The following is a 16,532-nucleotide window of genomic DNA, read 5'->3' on the forward strand; positions in this document are numbered from 1 at the left end:
GACCTCGTCCCAAGAACGAGGATGGTACAATCGCGTTTCCCACAAATAGTTTCGAGCTTCTTCGAGCTTGGCGCGAAACGTCAAAACATGGTGGGCTTCGGAGGGCTTCGGTGCTACTTTCCAAAAACTGCTGCTTCCTAACTAGTGCGGTCGGCGAGTGCCCTTTGTCAATTTCACTCGTCGGCATGAAGAAGGAAAAAGGATCTGAAACGTATTATTAAACGGTTGAATAACTGTGTCCAGTTCGAGAGTACTCCATCGGAGCAATGGCAAACAGCGAGGCCAAAGTCAAGTCGTTTTATGGGGGCACTTCAAAGAGGTAAAGCATCCAGCTGGGTCTAAAAACACGAAGAGTGTACTGAAGAGTGAGACAAAAATGTGTGTTTATAATATTAACTTGTTGTATAAACGTACAAATCGAAGAATATACACATTCCTCGTTCTGCAGAAAAAATATCCATACCCCGACCACAACTGCACTGCAGACGGGAGGAAATTTCATATAGCCCCACCCCACCCCCAACCCACCCTTTCGAATATTCCTTAAAAATTAAGAAATATTGGAATATCAAAGAAAGTTGTCTCAATTAGGATGAAGGTTTGCTGGAATGACGTAGACCTCCCTGTTCAAGTTATCAATACAACAAGTATATTACAAGTGCCCATCTACTTCCCCTCCCAGGAACATACAAGTGTCTTGAAGGATTCAAAGTATGTTAACTGCCAGGGCTGTCATTAAGGCTGATTTACACAGTACGACTTTCTCACTTGTGACAAACTCACAACCGGCCTACTACCCGAATTGTTTCGAGTAAATCAAACCTACAACTCGCTTATGAATGTCGTGTATGTCGCCAAAAATGTTGTACATGTAGGATTGTATAACATGTTTCAAAATCTTTTGACAATCGTAGCATAGGCAATGTTGAATGAAGCGGGTTGTGTGCGACTTTTTGCATGACGTGAGCAGCGCGTGCTCTAGAAGTCACATGCAACAGTGGTAAGCAAAAGTTGTACCGTTTAAATCGGCCTTTAAGCTTTGGAGTAGCTGGCTTCACAAGGAAAGTAATGGTCTTGAAAAAAGTATCCCCTTCTTTTCCTGTTGTTTTCAGTTCTAAAGTAGCTAGCCATTTTTTGCTGTCAGTAGTACTTATTATTGACCAAATTTAGTCTGGTGCTGGCTACAAATGACTGCCCTGTAATTTCTAGTCTGGTTAGCCAACTCCCCAACCCCCCTCCCCCCTAATTAATCTGCATCACCCCCACAGTTATACTTGTAACTATAGCTTGTTTTAAATTTCAATTCACGTTGTGTATGGTTAAATGTGGCTAAATGTAATTTAGGCAAAGTTAAAATCAAGGCAAGTGCCGGTCAGCGGTGCCCGCATGGCCGGGACATGCGGGGGTGGCAACCTCATTTCACTGGGGCCCCTGGGTTCTTACAGCTCACATGTTTGTGCCAATTCATTTCGCATCTGTTCACTTGCCGGAGCTTGTGCTGTCTAAGTTTGTAACGATGAGTTTAATATGATATTAGAATCAACAAAAGCTGGGAAGAAAAGAAGAGAAAACTGGAAAAATGTGCCAGTGACTTCAGACAAAAACCAATCTTATCCACAAGGAAACTTAGGTATGTAATGAAAAGTACTGTCATGATGATTTTTTGTGGGGCTTATTTTGATGGGGAGGGAAGAATTGTTGGAAGAGTTTTGATATTAGTTGGGTTTGGTAGCATTAAAAACACCCTGAAACAATATTATGTAGTAACAGCAGTCCTTGGGCTTATATTGGGATGGGGGAAGGGGGAGAAGGGAGCTGGGGGTGGAGTTGTCTTCAGAATGGTATTCAAACTTCAAAGTACTGCAACTGTATTCAAGTTTTCCATTTCTATTTAAACCAACATGAAGTAATATTAGTTGGCCTTCCATGTTTAAGCTATGGGCTAGGGGTTATAGATGAGGAAGATTATATTTCACGTTGTATCCTTCTATAAATTTGTAACTACAGTCGAACCTCCCTTTGCGACCACCTCTCGTAAGCGACCACATATCCTTGACATTATGGGTGGTCGCTTATGGGAGGTTCGACTGTAGGCTATTATAGCTAAACTCAAGTTATGTGGGTTGCTTCACGCAGCATCAGGTTTGCTCACCACTTACTGCTTAAAGAGGAAATGAGCTTCTGAAAGTAGAAGTCTTCTTGGGGATCAAGAAAAAGCGACTCAAATGTATATATAATGAGACTGGGTGCATCCATCCATCCTTTGCATACATGTAGTAATTGAAACATTTTGAGACAATTCTGCATGTATTTCATCAATTAGGATAGATGATCCTTTTCCTGTATTTGAAACCTTTCCACGTCAGCAAATGGCCTTTGATTTTGCTAGAACTTGTCACGAGGTAGGCAGTGATTGTTCTCATTTTTAACCCTTGAATCCATGCATGGTCAGCATCTAAAGAGACCTTAAAATTTGCATTAGTTTTCATTTACATATATTAGGCTTGCATACATTTTTAGTTATCCTAAAACTGCATAAATTTGCATAAATGTTACTCATAAAGGGTTATTAAAGCCAGAAGGGACTTGTAAATTGAATGATTTCATTTTTTTAGTAAGGCAAATAAATGATGATGATGATGATGATGATGATGAAGGGTGTACAGGTATCCTATGGATACCAATTTTTTGAAAACATTGTTTTAGTGAAATTCCATTTTCTACTATGTGCATTAAGGCTACCAAAACTCCACTTAGTCCCGTGCACACATGCTTACGATACTGCAATTTTAAATGACTGAATCTGTCGGTGTTAGACCTTTTGCATGAACTGTCTAGTGCCATTTTAATATGTTTGTAAATTTTAGCACTTTGATATACTTGTAGAGGGTTAACATCTATTGTACATCTACATCTAAATAATTTTTTATAGATCTATGATATACATGTATGTAACAAGCTACATGAAGAATTTTACAATAGATATTATTACTGGTAACATTCCTGCAAATATTTTTTACTGGAAGGATGTTCATGTGTTTGCTAAAGAAAAAGATGTCCATGGAAAGCGTGTCTACATTGTTGCAACTTTGCCACAGTTTTGGTACAAGTACACAAGGTATGATGTTTCTATAGGGTAGGAGAAAGGGTTTATTTTTCCACAGAAAAGCGGCTGTCCATTTCCAGAATGGGAAATTCTTGTCCAGGAATTGCAATTCCAAATCCAAACCCCAAATAAATAGCTATATCCAAAAGTTGTGGTGTTTGGGTTGGATGAAAAGCATTAAAATTTCTGTTCCATAGTAGTTACTGTTCTAACAAAATACCAAATTGGATACCCCCAGAAATGCACTACCCTTCCCAGAAATTCCATTTGAGTAAGAAATGATCATTGCTATTTTGTATTTTGAAGGACTTGAATTTTTGTTATTATTGCTTTAGCTATAACAGTGTAGCATCAAATCCTTGATGATTATTAACTAAACAGTGTTTTTTTCTTTTATGGCCAATTTAACAGAGAGTGTTCTCCTGAAGACAGAAATTACTATGAGGTTATACCAGAAGGTACTTTTATCCCCATAATTTATCTTTTACATGTATATTCATTTGAATCTTCTTCTATTGTCACCTCAACGTCCAAAACGTATTAAATAAATTACAATAAATGGGAAAAAACATACACTGGTTGTTTTGTTTTTGTTTTTGTTTTTGTTTTTGTCAGGAGCTGCTTGTAGGTTGTACTTTGACTTGGAGTTCAAGACAGAATTTAATCAAGAGAAGAACGGAATGAAAATGGTTGACATTTTCATCAAGGTACATTATTAATTTTGGCTTTGAACACTTTTGATTCCTTCACTTTTGCATGTGAGTGTTAATTCTATAGGATGCCTGTCAGTAGAAATTGCTTTTTACAGTTAATTAAATTCCATTTTCAGTCTCCCTGTTTGAATTGAATCTCTGGAATTAAAGCGCGCCTACCTTTCTCTCTATTTTGATTTCATTTTTAGTGGGTTTGTTGCCACCTGAAGGATATATATGGCTTAAACTGTGACCGAAAGTCTATCATAGATTTGGATTCAAGGTATGTCACTGAAAAACTGTCAAATGACAACTTACAGAAACCTTTTGCCACTGTGAAGGCATGCATGCTGCACAATCAGCTATCAGAAGTTTTGACTGGATCTTATACCTTTTCTAAGGTCATGAACCCATTTTTTTTTTTCCATTTCATGTTGCATTGGAAACATGAAATGAATACATGGGAAACAATTGAGTATTAGAGTGTCACGTTGACAACTTTTATTTTTGGCTGGTAGTTTAGCTATCCGTGAGAACTGTTCTAATCAGTTGTATCCCTGCTGATAATATTTGGCCACATTGCAAGTACACAGGGTGATTGTGTGGTTCCAGAAATATCCATACCCCCACCAGGGAGGGAATTGGAAATTCCAGAGGGGTGGGGGGGTCAATGGCCTAGGAAATTCCAGAGGGGAGGAGGGGTGAATGGTTGGATAAGTTTCCAGAGGGTCAACTTCACGTTCATGTCAGACATAGGTGTTCAAAATTGTAACTTACCAACTTAGCAACTTCGTAGATCTTTTTTGAAGACGTTACTATGGTTAACTGTTTTAAAGAAACCCTTGTTACATCAAAAACATGTTTCCCTTCTCCAAAAAGCCTTTGTAAGCAAAGTAGTCCAAGTGAGACAAGAAATCTATGTCTGCGTTGCGTGACTCATTCATTATAAAACTGTTGTTTGTGAAACTTTCTTGCGTAGAGAAATATTGTTCACTGGCAACAATTGAATTTGTATCAATGTTTAAAAGGGAAACTTTTGTATAGCTATAAAGTGAAAGCCCCAATTTTACATAAAACATTGAATATTTGTTTGTTATTTTTGTATGCTGTGTAAAGTTACGGGCAAAGGTCAATTCACGGGGTCAATTATAACTGGTTTGTCAAATCTGACCCATGTTAAAACTTATTTTGTCCAAAGTATTTCAACTCAAAGTCCAAAACTATTAACTTAATTTCAATGCCAAAATTCAACAAAATAGAGCCAATTCGGCATTCTTTTAATGCGTTATTGATCTCATACAAAATTTGCATAAGAACGTGAACATCTAAAAGGTGTCTCCCTGCTAATGCTTATTTTGTCCAAGCTATTCCGATTCAATAGGAAAACTTTTGACTAAAATAACTAGACTGAATGATTACCATAAGAAATATTGATTGAGTAGAACTAAAGCGATAATCCTTTTGATCTCCTACACATTTGCATAGGAACGTAAACATGACATATTATGCCCGGACATATGCAAATTAAATGAAAACACATTTTTGCATTGCCGGACTTATTCCAACAATTTAGATTTAAAATCTTCAGCGAAGCTAATGGTAAAGTTTGATGTCAATGACCACAGGTAAATATAAGACACAACAATTATTTTAGTATCAAGAGCTTTTTGGCAAACTCTACCGGTGAAATTGAACAGCGCGCGCGCTCTTCGATTCTCCTCGTGTAGGCAGTTCTTGATATTTCTGAGATGTTCACATCAAACTGATTTTTGAGGCGTTCTTTTGAAATAAAACTTTTCCAGAGGGGGGTGGGGTGTATTCTGTATTAGAGGAATTTCCGAAGGGGTGGGGGGGGGGGGGTTAAAAAAATACCTCGAAAATGGAAAATCCTAGGGGGTGGGGGGGTCCTATGTGAAATTCCCTCCGTGGTGGGGGTATGGATATTTTCTGGAACTACACATTGTGACTCACTGAATGTCATATCCATGAGTTTTATGCTCAGGCCTGCTCCTCAATTCTGAATTGTGCAATTGTGACTGGATCATGTATGCCGCACCTTGTGTGGGATCCTGAATCTGAATCTCTTTTAATTTTTTGGCCAAGTTGCATGAAAATACATGCTTTCCGGTCGGAGCGCCATCTTGATGTTGACAACTGCTGCATTCAGAATTAAGCTTCTGCCTACAGGAAGCTGGAAACCTTCGTGCATAGTGTATTTTTGGTTTTTGACCTGACTTAGTAAATATTCAATAGAGTGTTTATCTTCATTAAAGACTACTACAATAGGGTAAGTGTCATTTAACATCTCCCTTTAACTTCTTTGGGAAGTCTTTTCTGGCTTTTCTGTTTCAATTATTATTTTTTGAGTTCTTTTCAATTCATTAGTTACTTGAGCTATAACAAATCCTTCCACTGACCATGCTCCTTTGAGCATTGCTAACATGTTGGTCGGTTTGCATGGTTTCAGCACTTCCTCAAAGTTTTCAAGACATCTTATATTTCACTTGCCTGGTGCAGTTTTTAAGGATAACATCAATGTAGGTAAGGTTGGCACATGAAAGTGTGTGATTGTTGCTTGATTTTAGTTTGCCACACAATCTTTTAGACATTTGCTAAAGTATTATTAATACTGGCCTGTGATTATTGTAACTGAATTGTCCAGACTAAAGAAGAAGACAAGTAGAAGAAAGAGGGTTTTTTTTTGGAGGTCAAACCTCTAAAAGAAGTGTCAGACTAGAGCGACACATTCAGTCTTTTTACTTACAGTATGTATTTTAATACCTTTACTCACAATCATGCTTTATGATTATCATAAATTATTTTAAAATGTTTCATTCACAGGAAACTTTGTGCGACACATTTGTGCACTTTTAAAAACAAGGCTTGAAATTGGAACAGAGATGTTTCACAAGCAACTTGCAGAAAAAGACACGCCTGCTAAGGATTGTGATGGTAATTCTAATAACATGATGCAAAAGGATGATCAGTACTGTGAAGGAAAGCCAGCATTGTCTGCAACCCCCTCTATGGGTGATGTGCCATCACCTGATGATGGTGAAAGCAATGAAGGAAAAGTTGAAGGAGGTAATTGTAGCTTAACGAAGTGTTTTAACTCTTACTTGATACAGTGGAACCTCGATTTAACGAACCTCTATTTAGCGAAGTCCTCGATATAACGAACGATATTCTATGTCCCGGCCAAAGTTACAGTAAAATGTATGGAAAAGAACCTCGATATAACGAACATAATCCGGAAGCCAAAACGTAAAATCTACCTCGATATAACGAATTACAATGTCAACAGGCGACAGAAGATTAACGCTGAACAGATCTACAGTCAAAAAATCCTTTTTATCCTTATGATAAAGAGACAGCAACTTTTCAGTCAACGGCTTAATATATCTCGTAGACATTGGCACTATACTGTAGTATTTCGACATCAGCATTGAATTCCGTGACAGACGTCACCTGTGTTACAAATCAATCATTAACTATGATCTCGATATAATGAACATTTTGGTCGTTTCCCCTCAAGTTCGTTATATCGAGGTTTTCAATATAACGAACCCTCGATTTAACGAACAAATTTGGCCGGTCCCCAGCAACTTCGTTAAATCGAGGTTCCACTGTAAAAAGGTTGCTAAAAATTAACTCTAATTTTAATGGGCTCCAAATTTTTTCCAAGCATCGACAAGATGTTTTTATGTTATATTTTTGAACTGTTACTTTCTCTCATTTACAGCATCGTCAGTTAGCAATGTTGTGCTAAATACTTTAACACTTGAACAAAGTTTACTATTAATCTCATTTTTATTGTTGCAAATTATGCAAAATGTTTGCAAAAGTGTATAGGTTGTTGCACTTCATGCAAATTTCTGACCCTCCAGGTGCAACAATGATTGTTTTGGCCCACTACCAGCATGCTAAGATGGACCTTGTTTAAAGCTTTGTAGCATGAATTATTATAGTTACATTATGATGTATTTCTTTTTTTTTTCCTTTAACTTTGACATGGCTTTTCAGTTTTAAAAATCTTTAGCTTGAAAATGACTGCTGTCATGTGTTGGTATTTTCCTCATGATACATTAATTTATATTTTATTTGTAGTTAACCAAGATGAATTGAAAGAACTTATTATCAATGATGGAAAGGGTGGTTTTGGCACTTTCTGTGACGAAGGTATGCTAGTTGAACTTATAAAATTAATGTTTTTAAAACTTTGAATCTGTAAAATACTGATAATTAACGGCTTCTAATCAACATGATGTATTTTATTTCTCCTCTTGTGTCGACCATTGCCAGCCCTTACCACTTAAATGTTCAATTTCAAGAGTTCATTAATTTCCCAGCTATTAAAGTTAATGACAAGAATTTAGTAATATTTACTTTGTGTCTTTTAGGTGTCTACACAAAGAATCGTAACTTTAGAATTTTCAGGTCAACCAAGATCGGAAAAAACTCCCATCTTCTTGTATCCAACCAGAACACCTTCAAGGTATGGTTTGTGAAGAGACCAGGCTGTGTTCAAATGAAATTAATGAAATAAAGAACCTCAAAAAAAAAAAAAAAAAGAAAGAAAAAAAACCCCAAAACTTAAAGCAGACTACATGGATTCCAAGTGTCAGAAGAAGTTGAATTCCATACTTGACTAAATTCAGGCCGGTTCTGCTTGGTTCATTCATGTGTTCCTTACATACCTGTATATATAGTTATGCAAGTGTAGAAATCTGTAGACAGATTGTCAATTTTCCATGGCTGAGGTTTTCTTTTTGAAAATATTAAGGAAAAATCGGTAGAACTCTGGAAGAGGTTTGGCAGAACTTGAAGCAACTAGAAGTGGGAACGCTTGCCTCATTCCTTACGTTTCTGCAACAGTTTCTTTTTCTCCCAAACATGTAGTCATCCTTCTGTAACTGTATACATTCAAAAACAAGATATTTGCACTGTTTCTCACGTGTCTTACCACTTATACAACTTTGCTGTTGCTTCAGCCAAGTTTAAAGGATAGGAAAGGCAGCTTTTCAAAAGACCCTGAATATTTGTTATTTCTGGATTCACTGGTTTCCAATGTCAGGTAAGAACATGAACACACCAATGCATCCCAGACGTTTTGTTTAAACTATAACCAGTTAATCATTTATGGTTTCTATTTGGTACAATAACGTAAAGGAATTTCCAGCTAAGTGAAAAGTGTTTTCCAGGCGGCGTTTTAATAACTCGTGTTTCAAAACTGTTTCTGTTTTTATTTTGTCATCCCACAGCATGCAAGTTGGTGGAAAAGATGTAAACGTTCTAACATGTAAAAGTTGCATTAAATCTAAAAAAAACTCTTCCCATTCAGAAGCAGATGATTCAAGTATGTTGTGTTTATTTTGTTTTCCATCATGTGATTGTACAGGTGTATACACTTTATTGTTATTGTATCTACCACGATGAAAAACAACCTTTTCCTCGACATTGTGAGTAGTTTGTTCAACTGATCAGTCACTCCTATGAGTCAAGCATTGTTACTTACGTGACCAATCAGGTGTATAATGACCAGTGACTTCAACTGATGATCAACTTTTCATGTTTTTCCTTTCTGACGGAGTGATGGTGATGATCACTCAGGTTGTCAAAATAGCAACTTTTAAAAGTGAACATGACAACCACACCAACAAAAACGTCATTTAAAACTATTAGGTTATCATTTAGACTTCTTCATCATAATGTCACGATGTGGTAACAATTTCTCTCAAATAGTACTATATTAAATATACGGAGAACAGTTAGGAGAATGTACATGTTGGTATTTTCTGTTAGGTTGCCAAGTGCCTTCCCAGCATGGCTATGAACACTCTCCTTACCCTGACATTGATGTGTTCATCTTACAAGTTGTCAACAAGGGAGGTGTGCAGGGTGAGATCAGAAGATGGGTCTTCTTTCCTCAAGGTATCTTGTTAGGCCATACTACTGTTAGCGGTTATAAAATACAGATTCAGTTGTGAAGTAATAATCGGTTTCAGATTGTGCAGACCACTTAACGAACACTGATCTTGTCCTTTCTAACAAGTGTTTGTTCTGATAGAGGAAACCATACTCGGGAAAAAGAAGTCCAAGTTCTCTCAACAGCAGTCAAACCTGTGACCTTCCGATTACTAGTTAGGATGCTCTGCCGTTGAGCTATAGGAGACTCATGGGAGTCACATTTCTTTCACGTATTCATTCTGAATAGAAACAAACATGGACCAATCTTTTTCAGGATTTTATTTCAGCCAAAGAGAAAATCTTCGCTTGCTAAATTTGGAAACGGGTTCAAATGAAAGATACAGCACACAACTACTACAGCTTATGGCCCGCCTGTATTGTTTTCCCAGTCTTAAACCTCTTTGGATTTGAGCTCCTTAATCCTGTTCCTAAAGGTGTTTTTTTCCAAACTGATAGGGAAATCGTTGACTTATGACATCCTCAAGAACCGATGGTGTGAGAATATTGGAAGGCCCCACAAGAGCAACCACATAATGTAAGAATATCAGCTAATGACAAGGACCGTAGGCAGACACCTCTCGTAAGCGGCGGACACTTGATCATGTTCTCAGCTACATACAAACACTCCATTTTTAACTTCTTAAAACCAGACACACTTTTTCTGGTCCCGAGTGTGTCCGCTTACGGGAGGTTCGACTGTAACGAACTTGTTCGTCAATTAGGTCTCTTTTTTGCTTACGCTGCTTAGTAGATTCAGCAGTTTAAAATGACATATTATGGATGGAGTTTCTCTTGTGCCTTCTTTTACCTACGCTTTTAACACGTGCAAATAGAGATACAATATTTCCAAACTACTCACTTAGTAAATTGTAAATGCAGATACACATGCAAGCAACAAATTGCTCAATAAGTAGATAGCTAATTTACACCTGCTGATTATCTGGTGAATTTGGCCCAATTTGACAAAGGAAATGAGTGAGTAAACGGAAATCGATCCAATTTATAAAATTCTGTATCAGCGCTACAGAGTTTTTGAATCAGACCGATTTGCACTCCTCGCTATACCAACAGAAAAATAAATCGGCCGACAAATCAGTTGTAACGTGCAAATTGGCCCATATGATTGAAACTACTAATCGAACCGATAAAGCACACGTGCAACTTGCACTTAGCCTTAAGGACGGTGCCTACCAATACAGAGGTTTATGACTATACGGGAAAAGCAGATCTTAGCAAGGGCTGTTGGAATCCAAAAAAAAAACTGATTGGGGGTAACCACGTACAGATAATTAAGCAACAATTATTCTAAAAAGCGTTAAAATACAAAAAAATATATGGCTTTTTTTTTTTCCAAATTGAAGCTTTATTATCTCTGAAAAATGCGTGGTTACCCCTTTTCTTTTTGGATACCAAGAGCACTTGTTAAGTTCTGCTTTCTCCGCATAGGTTTAAACCGCGCAAAAATATCCCTGTATTAGTAGGAACCACCCATAGGAAATTAAACCCGTGTATCTCGAGATGCGCAGAACGTATGCACAGCAACAAAAGTAGGCACCGTCCTTAAGTGATCTTAGACTTTGTTTAATAAAAAATATGAAGAATTGATTTTTCTATGTACTTTAGTGGAGTTGTTTGTTTTTCAGGATTGTTGTTGACTTGAGGCTTGGTGTATATTACCAGAAGTGTCATGACCCTGAGTGCAAGAGGATTGACTATCGCTCTCCTGGTATGTACGTATCAAGAGGAAGTGTTCCCCACGACAATTTTTCTTGAAGGGAAAAAGCGATGGGAAAAAGTAGGCTTGATATTCAGAAGAAGTTAACTGCTAAACTGTTTTAACATTTCTTTATTTGCAGAAAAATCTCTTCCAGAGGAGATTAATCCATTGTTTAATGCTCAGGTAATAAAGGTTGATTGTGGTTGTTGTGTACTTGTTCATGAGGGAGCTTAAGCAGCGATGACGGCAACGGCAGCGAGAACGTCCATTTGTGTTACTTCGCGATTGTTTCAACTCGCTCAACTTATACCAATTAGCTCGCCGTTTCTCTACTTATAGCTATCCAGGAACCAAATTGGTAGGAGTAGCGGTCAAGTTAAGAAAGAGAATTAAAACTTAATTCACCGTCGTGTGCTCACGTTCTCCAAAAAACCTAGAATTTGGTCATTTCACGTTATCGTTTTGCAGAGGACGGCAAAGAAATGTACTAAAATGTAAAACGCACGTGCAGAGCGATTGTTTTTGTTCATTAAACCTATTGTTCTGTGGCGTTGTCGTTGTCGTCGCCGTCGTCGTTGCTTAAGCTGACGACGACGACGACGACCCGATGATCATGTTTTCTTCTCCGATGGCTTTAAAGTACTGACTGTAGCAGAATCACAGTTGCGTTTCTATACGTCACTGCAAACTGGTCACATATTGAAATTTGCTTTGAATTCGTTTCAATAAATATGAATATATGAAACATATATTTGAAACGTGGATGAAAGATTAAACAGAAGAAAGACCCTCGCAGTTACTTACGCAACTTAAGCAGTTCATTTCATTTCATTTCAAGTTTGCTGTCAGTGAAATGTAATTTTATTTTTAGTTTGGTGAGTATCTTTTTGAATCCGATGACGACGATCAAGACCTGTGCAAGGCTACAGCTGAGTTTGAAGAACTCAGTTCGAATCATGCACACGGCGAATTCAGCTCTGAAAATCAACATTCTTCAAATAGAAATAACTTCAATACTGAGGACGTTAACGTCACAGGTGGTAAAAGAAGTGCCACACAAGGTGACTTTGATTTGCACGACGAGGAGGGAGATGAAGCGTTGATGGAAGTTGACGTCCCTCAAGGAGTTGATCAATCTACCAAGTTTCCGAAAATATGTCAAAACAGTACGTTTGAAGCGCTACAGGCAAATGGCCATAGAGAATGTTTGGAGAGTGCCAACAATCGGCCTACACTGAGAAAAAGGAAAGCTAATGATGCAACGAAAGATGATCATTTAGAAAGTATTGATGATTTGGAAAGTACTTCACGTGAAAAACAGTTGCTTGAAACATGGGGATCCGATGACAAGTTAGATTCTACATCAGATGAAGACGCTAGTGTCTGGCTGGTTGATGACCCCGTTAGTGATTTAGAGTTGTCATTTGCTGCGGAAGAAGTTGAAAATAGAACGTAGATTTTAAAGTTCTAAATTGTAAAGGAATGGTGGGGTTAAACCTTTAAACCGCAAGGTCTCTTTTTATTTTTTTTATTTTTCTATACTTCTGACGGAGCAAATTGCATGAATTTGTACATTCCTGACTGCTTTGAGTTTGTAACTTGTCAAAATTTTTTTTAAGTAAATAGAAAACAAGTTCCTTAAAGACGCAATCATACATGTAGTTTGTATATATTTTTTATCTAACGCAAACTTGGTTGTATTTTCTTTGAACGATTACTCCATGGAGTGCATTTAGAAGACTAAACTTCGCGTCTTGTATAACAATGACGATTTGATAAATAAACGTGTTAAATATGTTGCCAGTCTGACGCAAAGACCGTCCATTCATCTTTTGACCCTCCGCCATCTTCGAACTAAGGTGGCTCTATAGCATTTCTTCAGTGTTCGCTTAGTAGTGATATATATTTTTCTTGATGTTCTGCGGGTTCTTTCAGCCCTTTAAAATAAAAAAAAGCCTTAGTTTTCAGCCTAAAACTGGCCTTGATTCGCGCCAGCATAATGAAAATTCACGTATCAGTTAGAAAACTGCGCGCGCTCTCGCCATTTTAGTACCCAATCGCCGAGCGCCAAATAACCGTATGGAGTCACCTTAAACCAACCTTGGGTTACTGATACGCCCTTAGTATTATACCTTCTACTGGTACTTATTTCGAAGATAAAGAAGTCCTCCGAGCCGCATAAAAAGAACACAATGGCAAATCAAGATTCATGATCGTAACAATTAGATTGCGCAGGTGGTATTCAGAGTTGTATATACTGAAACTTTTATTGCGTTAATTTTGATGTAACGAAAATACATTGCCATTGCGGAAAAGAGCATCTTAAAATCAGTAAAACGGCCAAGTTTGTAGTTCCATAAATTCAGGAAATTCAGATGTTTGTAATTGTCTCGGTCCATTGTCTGAGCTGGAGACGGGCACACAAACGTCCGTAAAATTCTTACAAGAGTCTCGAACTTTTAAGTCCTTCTGTCTCGGCACTATCGGCCTGATAGTTTCCCTTGGAAATCTGATGTTCTTAAAACTTACGTATCGTAACATTTGTTTTGGGGAGATCAAGCCGTGAGCTTAAGGACATCACATTTAACTGGTATATCAGCCGATTGTAAATGTGTCTTTGACATAACGTCCTGAGAAATATTTCATCAACTTATTCCCGTCTCACCTTGGTGACTGCGTGGGATCCTTTCTTCTTCGAAACTCTCACGTGTAATCATTTACACAAGAACATAATGGCACAACTTTGATGAAAACTGATTGGAACGGCTCTTGTATTGATTTCAGTGTATGCATAAAAATCATTGGACATTCAAAACCTTTACTTCATAATTATCTTGCTGAGTATATTGCTTAACTATTGACTGTTAAAAAAGTATCTCTGTCTACTAGTCTAATTCTATTAAGGTATTCTTGTATAATGAACTGTCTGGAGTTCTTTCATTGAGACTGCTTGTACACAAGCAAGTTTCCTTTGACAAGTGTGCATTTGACAAGCTTAATATTCGTTTTCACATGTGTACGACAAAATTTGTAGTTTTTCACGCCTTGACAAGTCTCCGCCTTCAAAAATTGACTTTCCAGTTTTTCAACAAGTTCACAAAAAAACTTCCTCATCCTGGAACCACAGTTTTTACGCAAGAAAGGTTTGTCAAGAAAAAAAACTTGTCAAATTATGTACGCGCGACAATACTGATAATATTTATGAAATGCGAGACTTTTCAAGGAGCACTTGCTCGTGTATAGCAAAGGTACAGCCAACTTTACGATTATCAAATCAGCTGTCTTTTCTTGCATTGGTTCATTAGATTTTAACGATTAATGCCAAACAAAAGAAATACAAAATGATAAAATGTGACATAATAAAATGTCCCGTGAGTGCATGTTAGATATGACGCGTTTAGTTGGTTGTAATCAGCGCATATTCAAAAAGCGCCAGTGGAATAATTGTTTTATTAAAAACAACAACGAAAAAAGTGTTGTTAGATTTCATTCCAAGATTACAAGAAGGCCCAGAAAGCTGTTTAACGGCCGCTATTTGTCGAGCATGTTGAATGGCTGGCATCCCATGGCCACTAATTTAACTCAATCAAACTGAGGTGGCTCTGGAATTGCATTATCCAATGGTCCAGTTTTTAGGAAATGTTGATATTCTGCGTTTCGTCTACAAGCATTCAAGCCCTCAATGATCGTTTCATTATTTATAAATGAATCTCCTCAACACAAAGAAATTGTCCTTATTGTTTTATCCGTCTGCTGGAAAAATAAGACAGTTGGATCAATAACAAAACAGTAAAGCTTTCAATCAAATTAATTGCCTTTGCTTCAAGTAATGTTACTCGGTAGATGGAAGTTACCTACTGATTTGATGTAATGCCTGCTTGAATCGTACAATTCCTATCCTCTCATTGGTAATGGTTGAAATCCACGATCCCTTTGTCACAAAAAAAAAATTGTCCTCGTTGTTTGGCATAAAGTGAGAAAATATGATTTAAACAAATGACACAGTATCCTTCAATCAGGCAATCATTTCGGCTTAATGGAAGTAATTTTAGGATTCGTAAATTGCCATAGGACAACGTGATTGATGCAATTACTGGAGCTCGCTTCCCTTAACTAGCTACTTATCGGATATATGTCCAGATTCCTTTCTTTCTAACTCGTCACATCGTTAGCTTTTCATTGCCACTTTCAAGGAGGAGCTTGTATAACAGTACTTAAGGTACAACTGCTGGACCAAGTGATATTATTTTGATGTCCTGGTCATTATCGCCTTGGATGGATGAACACAACTAAAGGTACAAACGACAGGTGTGATGGAGCCATGGTGTCTGTCTCGTAGCTGCCTTTGATCACAACTTCTGTTGTAGTCTTGGGCGGAAATAAAGCTAGTGGACGAGAGCTTCTGGTTTTGTACAAACGAAAAAGGAACTCAAATTTTACAATTTTCTTTGTTGTAGATACAGGCGTGCGATGTATTATTGCTTTAATTCCCGTTACTTCACCCAGTTAGCTTAGTTCTTGAACAGTGTGAGAACTATTATAGCTGGTGGCTAAGAGTCGTTTTAATTGGACATTTATGAGTCAGGAGCTATTCCTAAGCAAATTCTTTGCATTATTGGCAGGCAGATGCACTTAAACATCATCACGTTTATAATAGGTTATCTAATGTGATAGGTATTAGGACTTGGGGCAGGCTAAGTTTTTTTTTTCCAGATGGAACAAATTTATAGCTTTGAACTAAACTGGTCGGAGTCTGTGGTCGTTCGCTTTATCATTGCTGGTCAGGATATATTTTCACCGAATTACGCAACTTTTTACTATTTCCGATGATCAGAATCAACGGCTTTGTACCTTAGTACTTCCTTTCATGCCTCGTGAAACTGCTGCAGTCAAAAAGAACAAACCATAGAACGATCATTAATTCTTAACTCTTCGAACAGCGAATTAGATTGATTCACCTCTTAAAAGTATTATATTTTCCCTAAGAAATGACATGCACTGCCGCAATTTAGACTATTTAAATAGTCCTTATTGTAACATGATTTATCTT

At 37.4% G+C, this 16,532-nt stretch overlaps 1 protein-coding gene across 4 annotated transcripts; it reads left to right on the forward strand.

The window, feature by feature from the left end:
* Nucleotides 1-72: 72 nt before the first annotated feature.
* LOC146464786 (DNA-directed primase/polymerase protein-like) lies at nucleotides 73-14,954 on the forward strand. 4 transcript variants are annotated; one of them, XM_085129518.1, is made up of 18 exons: nucleotides 73-319; nucleotides 1,538-1,630; nucleotides 2,324-2,402; nucleotides 3,027-3,118; nucleotides 3,518-3,564; nucleotides 3,722-3,813; nucleotides 4,008-4,081; nucleotides 6,266-6,339; nucleotides 6,640-6,882; nucleotides 7,906-7,977; nucleotides 8,199-8,293; nucleotides 8,790-8,872; nucleotides 9,060-9,154; nucleotides 9,601-9,729; nucleotides 10,222-10,300; nucleotides 11,409-11,491; nucleotides 11,622-11,665; nucleotides 12,354-14,950. In XM_085129518.1, the coding sequence occupies exons 1-18, from the start codon at nucleotides 267-269 to the stop codon at nucleotides 12,936-12,938; spliced, it is 2,112 nt and encodes a 703-aa protein (XP_084985644.1). In that variant the 5' UTR covers nucleotides 73-266; the 3' UTR covers nucleotides 12,939-14,950. The 4 variants fall into 4 exon arrangements, with proteins under 4 accessions (XP_084985644.1, XP_084985647.1, XP_084985646.1 ...); XM_085129521.1 differs by having other exon boundaries at nucleotides 85-319; nucleotides 11,409-11,495; nucleotides 12,354-12,492; XM_085129520.1 differs by having other exon boundaries at nucleotides 87-319; nucleotides 9,610-9,729; nucleotides 12,354-14,954.
* Nucleotides 14,955-16,532: the final 1,578 nt, after the last annotated feature.

This window comes from Pavona decussata, unplaced genomic scaffold (genome assembly GCF_977016875.1).
Source record: "Pavona decussata unplaced genomic scaffold, jaPavDecu1.1 SCAFFOLD_161, whole genome shotgun sequence".
NCBI lineage: Eukaryota > Metazoa > Cnidaria > Anthozoa > Scleractinia > Agariciidae > Pavona > Pavona decussata.